Below are 13,695 nucleotides of genomic sequence, written 5' to 3'. Positions count from 1 at the left end.
CAAAAAAAGAGGCAACAATATCAAAATAATAAGGGACATGAGTAATAATTCCATCTATAAACTGTTCCCTTTTATAAGACCCCCCCCCCCCCAATGGGAGAACGTATCCTTTGACCCCCCCCCCCCTACAATTAGTCACGCAGCCACATATTGGAAAGATGAAGTGGAGAGGCAGCGCTGCTCTCTATAATGATTTATGTAGGAGTTACTTAGACCATCGTATCCAGTGCCCCACTTCTATATGCTCCAACCTTGTTTAGTAAGTCAGGAATCACAATTCTCTTAGTATGTCTATGAACCATAATTGTCTTGAGTAGGAATGCTTCTGCTGGTAGGTTATACACAAAAAAGTAAGCTTCTACTTTAGGGTCCTATACATAATCATAGGAGATGCCCACAATCCTAGAAAATTGATAAAATGGCAGGAAATGCTGTAAAATAACTAAATAGACATCTCTAGCACCTTCTCTCTGCTGTGGTGTGACCTCTTTAGCACTTGACCACTGCAGTCAATCACCGAGCTCAATGGTTTCGTGCTGTCCACTTTTGCATAAGTAGTGAGGCCAGTGATTGGCTGCAACAGAATCATTTTGTAGATGGGACATCACCACTGCTGCCCTGTAAACAAAGACCGGTGGGAAGCAACAAAGAGGTGTCACTGAAGCAATAATTTACCTTCAGTATATCCTGCTACTAAATTTTTTACTTCATTACCTTCCTTAGGATCAGTTTGGCTTTTCCCTTTAAAAGGAGTCTGCTTTCTTCACCATTGCTTACTAGCTCAGTATCTGTATATATCTTATGGGTATTTACTCTTTATATCCGTACAGTAATTTCAAGGGAATCTGTCACCAGGTTTTGCTCCCATCTGAAAGCAGCATGAGGTAGGGGCATAGACCCTGATTTCAGCGCTGTGTCACTTTCTAGACTGCTTGATACAGATTTGATCGAATTCCTGTTTTGTTGGATATAGCAGAGCTAAGACTGCTTTCTGCAGTTTTGATAATCACAATTTTCTCTGCCGCAGATGCACCAGTCTCTGTATACTAATCTCTGCATTTCCCCACCCACACCACTGATTGACAACTTTCTGTGTACACTTCATAGGCAAAAATTTACCAATCCGTGGTGGAAGCGGCTTTTACAGAGCTTATGACTATGGAGGACTACCTGTGAGTAGGTTTACTAGTCCGCTAGTGATAATCTACTGCAGATAAATCGGTGATTTTATAAAAATGGACACACCAATGCATGATCTAGTTTGCCCCAAAAGAGCTCATCTTTCCTTCATAATCCCAAGTGTCGATCCACTGGACCAAACTTTCAGTAAAGAACATAATTACATGAGATAACTCTGTGGAGCAAAGAAGCGCAATAGGGTTTTACCCGGTAGGCAATTAATGACAGAAATTAGGCACACTCACCTATTGCGGTTGTGAAAGTCACAACACCTGAAACACAAATGCAGAGATGGTAATAGCCGCAGCCCCGAGGTTGACGTAGAAACAAATTTAAGAAGAAATCGGGTATACACCACGCTATTACCACGGAATCCAATGTTAATTTAATTCCTTTATTCTTTGTACAGGTAAATATAAATTATGACACAATAAAAATACTTAAACAACAATAAGGTTTAATCCCCCCCACTGCCCTTCCTGCTTCTTAGTACTGAACTCCTATTACTTCTGAACCCTTGTCTCGCTCCTGTAGGGTTGTGGACATAGCCTTCTGTGATCGCAAGATCCTATACAGATTTTAGAGTTCTAGACCCTCTTTTTCCCTCCCCCCTTTTCTTTTTTCCTTTTTCGATTTAGATAATTTATTTCAACTTTTTTTTTGTCCTTTTTTAGTTACTGTTTTTTGAAATTTATGAAGTTCTCCGTTTTTTTTATGTGTCCTTTTATGTACCATTTGTATGTTTATATGGCCGGTAATATAACGGTTGATCATCCCGCCAGGATTTGAAATTGTGGAGGGCGCTCCTCTGATGTGGCATTGTCTTCTGCTGATGTCATACTGTTCCTTTGATGTCCTGATGAAGGAGACCTATCTCTGAAACGCGTTGACCTATACAAAGAATAAAGGAATTAAATTAACATTAGATTCCGTGGTGATAGCGCGGCGTATACCCGATTTCTTCTTCAATTAGTAAAGAACATAACAGATTTTACATGTGCGTTTGTTAGTTTCTTCTAAAAAAAAAAAAAAAAGCATCTGTTAAGAGTTCCTGCTGTGACCAGCTCTTCGGGTAGACTATTCCACAGGTTAATAGTTCTTAAAGAAAGGATGTCCATTAAAAGGGGGAGTCAAGGTATCTTTACTGTATGTATACTGTGAATACTCCTCAGCCACCATTATGCCCTGTTGATGTTCCTGTCAGGTTTTCATTAACTGTCTAGCAGAGTTTGTAATACATTTATTCTTGGGCTTTTTTGTTTTCTCAGATATCTGAAGTCATCGGTTTTTGCTGTGACTTTCTTATCTCCTGGGTGGATGAGGAAAATGTTGTGGAGATGTACATGCTAGCGGAGCTATTCCACCTACACCAACTGAGTGAAGAGCTGGATACCTTTGTACTTAAAAATTTTATTACGTTTTCACGCACTCAAATATACAGACAGCTCCCTCTGGAAAAGGTGTACGCTCTGCTTAGCAATAACCGGCTAGAGGTAAGCGTTCAGACATGGCTCCTGCTGCTTTTTCTATCCAAGCAGTGATTAACAATTGATGTACTGGCACAAAACTTTATACCTGCTACTTACAAGTAGTCGTAGGCTGCACATAAAGTACCATGTTTTTCCAAAAATAAGACACTGTCTTATACTTTTTTTTTTTTTTTAACCCCCCCAAAAAAGCACTAGGGCTTATTTTTGGAGAAACATGTTGGGGGTAAGCTTAACCCCCCCCCTCCTTCCCAGGAGACTCATACTTACCAGACCCGGACGTCTGCGTGGCCCCCAGGTCCTCCTGTGATCTCCGGTGGGTGCTGCACGCCATTTTCCCTTGAAGCTGGCTGACGCAGAGACACACACGCTGACACACAAACACGCTGACACACAATCCAGCCTTACTGAATACTTCTGGCCATAGGGAATGATGGAAGGAAGTCACGTTTCTGGCCGCAGGTCCTTGCGCTGCACTGCACAGCCTCTCAGGATTCTGACAGCCAAAAGAAATCGTTGTCGCTGGATGTGGTGGGTATGTGTGTGATGCAATGTGTGTGAGATCGGATGTTTGTGTGTGAGATCGGATGTTTGTGTGTGAGATCGGATGTTTGTGTGTGCGGCTATGTGAGCTGATTTATACGGGTGAGAGCTGATGTGTGAGGCTATGTGAGCTGATGTGTGCGGCTGAGAGCTGGTATGTGCCGGTGAGATCAGATGTGTGCGGCTATGTGATCTGATGTATACGGTTGAGAGCTGATGTATGCGGGTGAGATCGGATGTTTGCGGGTGAGAACTGATGTGTGCAGGGGTGCGATTACGGCAGGTCCTGCCGCTCAGCGTCAAGTGAGTGATTGCGGGGTGCCGCTGTCTATAATGAAGGGTCCTGCAGTATCTTTTATCTTTTTTAGCTGCACGGACACTTCATTATTGATCCGGGACTAGGGCTTGTATTTAAGCCTTGCTCCGAAAATGCTGAAAATCCCTGCTAGGGCTTATTTGTGGGGGAGGGCTTTATTTTTTGGAAAAACACGGTAGTAACTTTGGCTCCAGTTATGTTTGGGTTTGAGCAAAGTAATGACCTCTGTGAAGATACCGATGAGTAAGTATGGTATAATTGTAGCTGTGAGAAGAGGAGAGTGATAAAATGTGGTCTAAGGAGGATTTAAAGGGAATTTGTCATCACTTCTATAGCCCATAAATTACCTCCATAGTAAAATTCAGGATGATAAAAGGCTTCCAAAAATGTCCCTTGAAGCATAAAGAACAAGAAAACATTATAAAGTAGTGTGTAAACCTGTTAAGACATATGGATGGGTCCTGTCTACTTCATCAAGTTTGATTGAGATTCCATAATCTTGAATATGCTATTACAAGCCAGTCTCGGGAACATACGGTGCATGCAAAGCAAGGTGCACTAGCCTCGGCTTTATCTGTCCTGACACCACTGGAGTTGGCAAATAATGGCGTATCCTGGCCAGGACTCCATGATCCCCGGAGAAGACATGGACCTCCCACCAAACTTAGCAGAGCTATCATGTGCTACTTTATTTTTTCCTTTTGGCTTCAGGGTACATTTCATAAGCTGACCTCTTTTAAAATGCTATTGCCATCCAGCGTAACGCTGTGCTGGCTGTATAAGTAATGATGGTTCCCCTTGAAACAATATCGTTAGGTTGAATATCTAATACTGACGAATTGATCCTATGCACTGCATTACATTTGTTTTCAGGTAGGCTCTGAAAATGAGGTTTATGAGGGGGCTTTGCTTTATCATTACACGGCAGAGCAAGTGGAAACCGACCAGGTGAGCCTGTCTGAGTCTCCAAAGTTATTAGAAACAGTTCGTTTTCCCTTAATGGAGTTCCCAGTGCTACAAAGGTTACACGACAAGTTGGGACCATGTCCTCTCAAAGTGACGGTATCCAATGCATTAGAGTATCACAAGAATGAAATCATGCAACCAGTCCTACAGGGTCCCCACACACAACTGCGTTCTGAGTTCAACTGTGTTGTGGGCTTCGGAGGCATGTATTCTACCCCCTACACTGTACTCAGCGATCAAGCCAAATATTTGAATCCTTTGATCGGGGAATGGAAACCGCTAACTGCTCATCAGGCACCTCGAATGTCCAACCAAGGCATTGCTGTATTCAATAACTTTGTCTATTTGATTGGGGGAGACAACAACGTGAGAGGTTACCGTGCAGAAGCGCGATGCTGGAGGTGAGGGTATATTTAATTTTTCAGTTCTGCCTCTCATATGATCAATATTTTTCTGTGTATACGTTAACTGTAATAATTATCTGTGATGCTCCTTTTATTATTAACTGTGTGTGTGGTTGTAATCAGATATAATTACCATAATATTAAACTGTTACCAGGATGTAGCCTAATATGTTTATTGATAAATTAGTACACAACTGAAATTTATCGGATAACTGTAAAAGAATTATTACCTTTTTGCCATTGCAAATACAGTGAGGAAAATGAGTATTTAATACACTGCGGATTTTGCAACTTTTTCCACCTACAAAGAATACATAGGTCTATAATTTTTTTTTTTCCCTGTAGTTCTTGACCTCGCACACACTACAGAAGGGGTTTTGGCCCACTCTTCCATACAGCTCTTCTCCAAATCTTTCAGATTTTGGGCTGTCACTGGACAACTTTGAGTTTCAGCTCCATCCAAAGATTTTCTATTGGGTTCAGGTCTGGAGACTGGCTAGGCCACTCCAGGACCTTGAAATGCTTTTCACAGAGCCACTCCTTTGTTGCCTTGGTTGTGTGTTTTGGGTCATTGTCATGCAGGAAGACCCAGCCCCAACCCATCTTCAATGCTTTTACTGAGGGAAGGAGGTTGATGGCTAAAATCTGGAGATACATGACCTCATCCATCCTTCCTTTAAAGGGAACCTGTCAGGTCCAATATGTACCTAGAAATACAAGCAGTTCTGGGTGCATATTGCTAATCCCTGCCTAACCGTCCCTGTATACACTAGCATAGATAAAGAGATCTTTAGAAAAATATTTCTAAAGATCTTATATTGTAAGCTAATAAGCGAGGGGACTAGTGCTCTGGGCGTTAGTTCCCCTGGCTAGTCGGCTCCATTAGCATGTTACTACACCACTGAGGATGTGCTATCATACTAATGAATGCGCAGCGTCAGAGGATGATCTCACTTACCTCTCCACTGCCATCACGTCTGACTCCTGAATTTCAGCTCAGTGCGCATGATCCTGGACTTCCGGTTATGCGCCCTACATGAGTTTGAAGCCACGACGTGTACACCCGGCCGAGCGGAGTTTCGGTCATGCGCACTGAGCCAAAATCCAGCATCGGGCGGCAATGGCAGCGGAGAGGTGAGTGAGATCATCCTTTAACACTGCACATTGAATTAGCATGCCCATGTTAACATCCTTATGGCGCCGACTAGCCAGGGGAACTAACGCCCAGGGGACTAGTTCCCCCACTCTCTTTAGCATACAATATAAGATCTTTAGAAATACTTTTCTAAAGATCCCTTTATCTATGCTAGTGTATACAGGGATGGTTAGGCAGGGATTAGCAATATTCACCGAGAACTGCCTGTGGTTCTAGATGATATTGGACCTGACAGGTTCCCTTTTAATATGGTTTAGTTTTGTCCTCTTTGCAGAAAAGCACCCCCAAAGTATGATGTTTCCACCTCCATGCTTGGGATGGTGTTTTTGAAGTTGTTCCCATCCTCCTTCTTCCTCCAAACACGCGCGTGGAGTTGTTACCAAAAAGTTCTATCTTGGTCTCCTATGGATAATTCAGATGGGCATTGGCAAACTTCAAATGGGCCTGGATATGTGCTGGTGTGAGCAGGGGGACCTTGCGTGTCCTGCAGGATTTAAATCCATGACAATGTGTTACTAACCGTAATCTTTGAGAGTGTGGTCCCAGCTCTATTCAGGTCATTGACCAGGTCCTCCCGTGTAATTCTGGGCTGATTCCTGACCTTTCTCAGAATCATTCTTACCCCACGAAGCGAGATCTTGCATGGAGCCCCAAACCAAGTAAGACTGATAGTCCTCTTTTGTTTCTTCCGATGTCTAATTGCAGCAACAGTTGTTGCCTTCTCACCAAGCTGCTTGCTTATTCTCCTGTAGCCATACCAGCTTGTGCAGGTCTACAATTTTGTCTCTGGTTTCCTTAGACAGTTCTTTGGTCTTGGCCATAGTGGATAGTTTGGACTGTGATTGAGTGTGTGCACAATGTCTTTTATACAAGTAACGGGGGTCAAACAGGTGCAATTAATACAGGTAATGACTGCAGAGTAGAAGGGCTTCTTAGGCTTTTCTCCACTTTATCGGACCCGCCGCGCTCCCGTACAATGTTTACATTACAATCGTCGCCCTGCAACTTATTGGTCACATGCGCCGGTCACATGACAGCATGTGACCGGAGCTTGTTGCGCGGCCATTATACTGTATACACTGTACGGGAGCGCGCCGCATCCGACAAAGTGGAGAAAAGCCGGATGTGTGAAACCGGCATTAAAGAAAAAATAACAAGTCTGTGAGAGCCAGCATTCTTGCTGGTTGGTAGGTGATCAAATACTTATTTCATATAATAAAATGCAAATTAATTATTTATAAATCATACAAGGGGATTTTCTGGATTTTATTTTGTCTGTCACAGTTGAGGTGTACATACGTTGAAAATTACAGCCCTCTCCATTCTTTGTAGGTGGGAAAACTTTCAAAATCGGCAGTGATTTTCTCCACTGTACCTGTTAATACTAAGTGGTAGTAACAGAGTTGTTCTTCTGCTATGAGAGCATATATTTTACATAGTGTTCAGCTGGTTGCCAAGGAAACAAGACACCTGAGCAAATATGTGCAGTAGTTACATTTCAGGAGACAAGTTACAGTATGTCACAAAAGTGAGTACACCCCTCTCATTTTTGTAAATATTTGATTCTATCTTTTCATGGGACAACACTGGAGATATGACACTTTGATAAAATGTAAAGTAGTCAGTGTACAGCTTGTATAACAGTGTACATTTGGTGTGTCTTCTAAATAAATCAGCATTTAAAGGGAACCTGTTAGGTGCAATATGCACCCAGTACCACAAGCAGTTCTGGGTGCATATTGCTAATCCCTGTCTACATGTCCCTGTATACACTAGAATAGAGAAAGAGATCTTTAGAAAAAGTAATTCTAAATATCATTTATAATATGCTAATGAGGCCAGGGACTACTCGCAAGGGCGTTACTTCCCCCAACAATTCCACCCTCTTAGCATGTTAGTACGCAGGTTCGTGCGTCACCGCTGGTGATGCTGCATTGAGTAACATGTTAGTACGCCCCTGTGAGCGTGCTACCATGCTAACATGCTACTCAATGCAGCATCACCAGTGGGGATGCACGAACCTGTCTTCGCTGATCTGAAGTTCCCGACACTCCCGGTCATGCACAGTAGACCTCTCTGAAGAGAGGTCTAGTGAGCATGACTGGAAGTGCCGGGGACTTCTGAACAGCGGTGACAGGTACGGGCGTCGCTGCTGGTGATGCTGCATTGAGTAACATGTTAGCACGCCCCTGTGGGCGTACTAACATGCTAAGAGGGTGGACTTGTTGGGGGAAGTAACGCCCTTGCGAGTAGTCCCTGGCCTCAGCATATTATAAATGATATTTAGAATTACTTTTTCTAAAGATCTCTTTCTCTATGCTACTAGTTACAGGGACGGATAGGCAGGGATTAGCAATATGTACCCAGAACTGCTTGTGGTACTGGATGCACATTGCACCTGAAAGGTTCTTTTTAATGCCTAAACCGTTGGCAACAAAAGTGAGAACACTCCTAACTGAAAATGGCCAAATTGTGCCCAATTGGTGATTTATTTATTATTTCATTTTCCCTTCACCACGACAGCGCCACCAGAGAGATAGGTCCACCCATCTTTGGACAGGAAATCCACTGAAATAAAAAGAGCGGCTCCTCTCTCTCGCATCAGTTTTGGTTTCCTGTCCCAGGATGGGAGACCCAGAAGTGCTGTGGCGCTGCCACAGTGAAGGTGGCTGATCCTGGGGCTGTGAGGAGCTGGAAGATGGCCTCAGCCCTGGATGTGTCCTCTTAGGGGTTCTCCCCAGTGTGGGCAGAAGACGGGGAGAGCGCTCCTGAGACTGGCCTGGTTCAGCGCCCGGCGGCTGTCCCTGCCGGAGCCACCGATTTCTCCCCGGTTTTGCGTCCCTGCTCGGCGCCCGGCGGCTGTCCCTGCAGGTGGAACACACGGAGTGAGGTAAGTGTCCATATTAAGCGGTCTGGTTCGGCGCCCGGAGGCTGTCCCTGCCAGAGCCGCCGCTACCTCCTTGGTATTGCATCCCTGCTCGGAGGCTGTCCCAGCGGGTGGGAAGCATGGCGCCGATTTGTGTGTGAGTATGGCCGGGAGATTCAGGCCTGGTATGGTGCCTATAATCTGTCCGGCTACCAACGGCTTCCTCCTGCAGCAGAGGAGGTTTAAAACAGCTGCGGCTCCGTTCCATTGTATTTTGCACTGTTTTGGTGGGCAACCTCCTTGCTAATATGCGGTCTGTTGGGAGGTGTCTGGAGGATCCCGGTCACCCATGTGGTGTTTGTTTTGGTGCCTGGCGGTTGTCCCTGCTGGATCCACTGGTTCCTCCCTGGACTGTGTCCCGGCTCGGCACCTGGCTACTGCCCCAGCTGTGGTACGCGCGGCAGGTGTCCCTGCTGGGCGGCAGTCCCTGCAGCTGGACACGCCGACTGAGTTACCTGCTGCAGTCAAGTTCCGGGTGCTGGAGGGGATGTGCTGTCAGCGGCGTCCGGAAGTTGCCACTGCACATGCGCGGTGGCTGACAGGATGGCGCTGCCCGCCTCTTCGGCCTCCCTGGGAGCAAGGGCGGTTTGGATGATTCTCTGCTCCTATCCTTCCCCTGGGAATGTCGTGGTACATCTGTAGGGCGTGCACTGCAGCGGGAGCGGTTGCTGTGCCAGGGCGCAGGTGGTTGTCACTCCAGTGATGGACGGCTTACCCACGGTCGGCAGATTCACGCGGGAGTCCTCAGCAGACCACTCTGGTGCCGTCTGCGAAGGCAGAGAGTGAGTGGCCTCAGGTTATTTCACATCACTGGTGGACTACGCCCCGCTTACAGCGTGGTGCTGAACGGTCGCCCTCCGGCCGGACCGGCCGCCGCTGCCTCGCAGACACCGAGCCCCAAGCGGGGCAGCGGCTACTCCGTGGGGCCTGCCTCCCAGCTTATTGGCAGGGGTATGGCAGCTTGATTTTTTTACTGCGGACATGGATCTACTACATGTTCATACTAAACGTAGGGGCACCTTTATTTCCGGACATAGCGCCTCTCCTGTCCTCGGGCTGTGCCAGGTTTTACAGGCCGGCCCCATAACTGTCTGTGCTGAGATCTGATTGTGTACTGTCATTGGACATCTCTTGTGGTGGAAGGACAGCCCCTACATCTTCACGGAGAGAGAGAAGGACAACGTGTACATACAGCCCCGGTATAAGTACGAGGTTTCTGTTTCCGGAGGACTTTCCCTGTGGTGGCTTCGGAGCCCGACCTCTGGTCTTCCAGTACTTTCAGCAGAATTAGGGAGTCCCTAAACGGGGCCCCCTTGGCTGGTTTCTCTAAGTTCCTTCTGCCACCCCGTGGATGGCAGGGGTGCCTCGTGCACAGAGGCTTCATATTCCGCCTCACGTTCTTCCTCTTCGGCTTCTTCTCCTGACTATGCTGGGGCAGCCAGTGCCTTCATACAACCAAGGTTTCCACCTCCGTGCAGGCTAGCAGGTCTGCGAGATGTCGCGCGAGACGGCCATACTGGATTCTGGGGAATCTCCTGTTCAAGGGACTGTGACTTCTATACGTGCCATGTCCTATTCCTGGGGCTTACCCTCCAGATTTGCTTGACTTTCCTGTCCCTTCACGTGAAGACTTCTTCCATATGAACTCATTCTCCTGACCTCAATGGGGAGGGGGAGTGTCAGGGCCGGCTTCCTGAATAGAAGTCTTATGCATCAGGAGCAGGATGCCTGCACGTTGGGGTCTTTGGGCAGAGGTTACTGCTTGGAGGTCTCTGCCTACAACCGAGCCAGGCCCTGGGCAGTAGACGTCTTTACGGAGATGGGGCTTCGGTCCCCTTTCTGCTTCCCACCCCTGCATTAATTCCGGTAGTTTTGGGGTGGGCCGGGGGGGGACACTTCTCTCCATGGCCTAGATGTCGGTTCCATAGTCTGGTGGTAAGCTTGCGGCCTTTGATGTGTGAGCTTGGGAGTTCGTAATCCCAATGGACGCTCCTGGATGTTTGCAGTTTCGTAGTCCAATGGGCTAGTTGACTGGTCTATGATAACACCAATCTGTTTCCATTGAAGGGCTAGAACAGGCGTCGTGTGTATTTCTTTAGGTTGCGGATAGCCCCGTTGCCCTGGGAGGGCTTGGGTTCTGGTTCAGTGAGATGTTGGGGTCAGACCCTTGGTCCCTACCAGGGTGCCCCGATCTCCTTTCCCAGGGCCCTCTCCCTCGTGGTCTTCCGGACCTTCCTTAACGTAACGGCCTGGACTTTGAGAGCACCCTATTCGAGGGTCAAAGGTTTCTTCTCTGCTCTGGTTTTCACCGGGTTCTCCGTGTCCACTTGCATTGTCCGATGGCATTGATGGTTTGCGTTGTCGTTGGCCGGATGGTCAAGGCTGTATGGAGACTGTATTTGTTCTTCCAGGAGGAGTCCTTTCAGTGAGCCCCTGGTGGGGGATGTTTTGGTGTTCCTTCGGAAGGAGCAGGTATTGGGACTGGGTTGGCACTTTGCAAGTCCAGGCTTCAGCCCTAGGGTGTGATGTGACTCAGCCTTGGCTAGTTTTTCTGGGATGCGCAGGTTGTTTTCGGCCTGTCTTACGGCAATGCCTTCCCTGTTTTCCCCATGGGGTCTCCATTAGGTTTGAGGTGGTTGGAGGAACGCCTCCCTCTTCTTCCCGAGTTCTTCTTCCCTATGCGGTGCTACAGATTCGGAATCTGTTGGCCGGGGTCCTTTGGTCACTCCCCGGTTGGCCGTCCTCACAACAGAGGCCGCCCCACTGGATTGGGGGGGCCCTTTGAGGGTTCAGGGGGCCAGAGTCCTCTGGACAGTTGGGGCTCTTGGGCTTCTGTCAGTTTTGGGCTCTTGGGATGGCTCTGTTCTCCTTCCCCAGGTATTGGGTGACGCAGGGGAGTGTGCTCTCGGACGCCGGGAAGGCTCTTCATGTGTTACTTACCAATGTGGTAAGTGCTCTCCCTCCCTTATCGGGATCTTGTATGACTTCAGGCTCTTTCTGTCCAGTCTGGCGCCGGTTCTTTTTCCTGACGGCACTTCCTCTCCGGGGAAGGTGGTCAGTGTCCGGACTGCCTTCTTGTGCTGGCGTCCTGTCTGTCTGGGAGAATGGTGCCTTCACATGGAATTCTTCAGCCAGATGGGGCGCATTGGGGGTCCCCGGTTTTTGGACCTCTTTGCCCCTAGGCCCGCGGGGATGGTGGCTAGTTGGTTCTCTTCTCTCCCGATCGTCAGGGGGGGGATGCTTCTAGCTTAGTGGGCTCAGGTTCCTTACGCCTTTCAGTTCTTGCTTGCTCCGACGTTTTTTCACAAAACAAAAAAAAAAATAGAGGCCCGGGAGGACGGAATCAGATCTGCTTCTTGGGGATCCCCCCCTCGGCCGGGAGGCCTTGAGGTGTCTAACCCTGATGGAGGTCGGGGTCCATTCCTTGGGTCCTCCCGGTCAGTCCGGATCACCTATCCTGCAGGGCTGTGGAGTCGGAGTCGTGGAGTCGGAGTCGGAGCTCATTTTGGTGGAGTCGGAGTCGGAGTCGGTATAAAATGCACCGACTCCGACTCCTAAAATATATAATAAATTGGGGACAGGAGTGCAATGCAGAATGTGCTGAATATTTTACTAAATAATAACATTTAGTATAATGCTTATATTTAAGTGAAAAATTTATTGTAGTACAATGTGAACATCAGACATTTAATTGTTTTTATGATACAATAATCAAGATATTTGGATAGAACATAAAATATTTATTGGAATACAACTTTAGAACACAAAAAACTAATAAATTGTAAATATGTAATATATATATATATATATATATATATATATATATATATATATATACACACAGTGTATATACACACACAAGATATATATGTAATCTACTGTATATTACATAGTGTATTACATATTTACAATTTATTACAGTTTTTTGTGTTCTAAAGTTGTATTCCAATAAATATATTTTATGTTCTATCCAAATATCTTGATTATCGTATCATAAAAATTATTAAATGTCTGATGTTCACTGTGAGGCAAATCCCGGGATATGAAGATGAATTATGACTCCAGTCATAATCCCTCATCACTCCCTGGCAGTGCCCCCTCCCTTCTTGTTCTCAGTGTTCCACTTACACCTCCATGGCCATGTCCTGTGATATGGAAATGAGGTGGTGTGGGAACAATGGACACAGGATGACTCCCTGCCGTCACCCTGTAACAAGAGTTGTATCTCATTAGCAAGGCTATGGAACTAGCTAGACAGAACGACTCCAGTAAAAAATGGTTCATATCTCGCAAGCCATATTTCCGATAAATACGGCAACCATAAAAATGGTGTCTCCGCATGCGGACGATGCCGGCACACCCTTTTAATGGGAGCAGGACATTGGGAAATGCCCCAGGCGTGATATCAGCCAATGGGGAACTGGCAGACAGGTCATGAGTCCCCTCGTTCTGTAGCTAAATTCATAGCTGTCACAATGAGAGCGTCGGCGTCCGCCTACGACGCTCCCAGGCCAAGTTATGGCCATATTCCATGTTGTGGATTTTGTCCATAACTCCAGCCAGGGGTGGAGCAGTGCTCCCTCTGAGGTCACTAAGGTAGGAGGGGACCTGGACTTGCCCAGGTTGATAACCCTACTTCGGCCATTTTCCAGTGTTCTTTTCGCTGGGGGCACGTGTAGGAAACATCTGTGGGAAGGATCCTAGAAACCTGGCTACAG

General features: G+C 46.8%; 1 protein-coding gene across 6 annotated transcripts in view; it reads left to right on the top strand.

Moving 5' to 3' along the window:
- The window catches only part of KLHL22 (kelch like family member 22), a 45,286-nt gene that overhangs the window by 8,041 nt on the left and 23,550 nt on the right, over positions 1-13,695 (top strand). For all 6 annotated transcript variants that reach the window (XM_075321740.1, XM_075321706.1, XM_075321724.1 and 3 more), the window contains 2 exons: positions 2,448-2,672; positions 4,399-4,892. In XM_075321740.1, coding sequence (XP_075177855.1) covers positions 2,448-2,672; positions 4,399-4,892 — 719 coding nt within the window. The remainder of the gene's footprint in view (positions 1-2,447; positions 2,673-4,398; positions 4,893-13,695) is intronic.

This window comes from Anomaloglossus baeobatrachus, chromosome 1 (genome assembly GCF_048569485.1).
Source record: "Anomaloglossus baeobatrachus isolate aAnoBae1 chromosome 1, aAnoBae1.hap1, whole genome shotgun sequence".
Classification (NCBI taxonomy): Eukaryota; Metazoa; Chordata; class Amphibia; order Anura; family Aromobatidae; genus Anomaloglossus; species Anomaloglossus baeobatrachus.
This window is presented reverse-complemented; position numbering and strand designations above follow the sequence as displayed.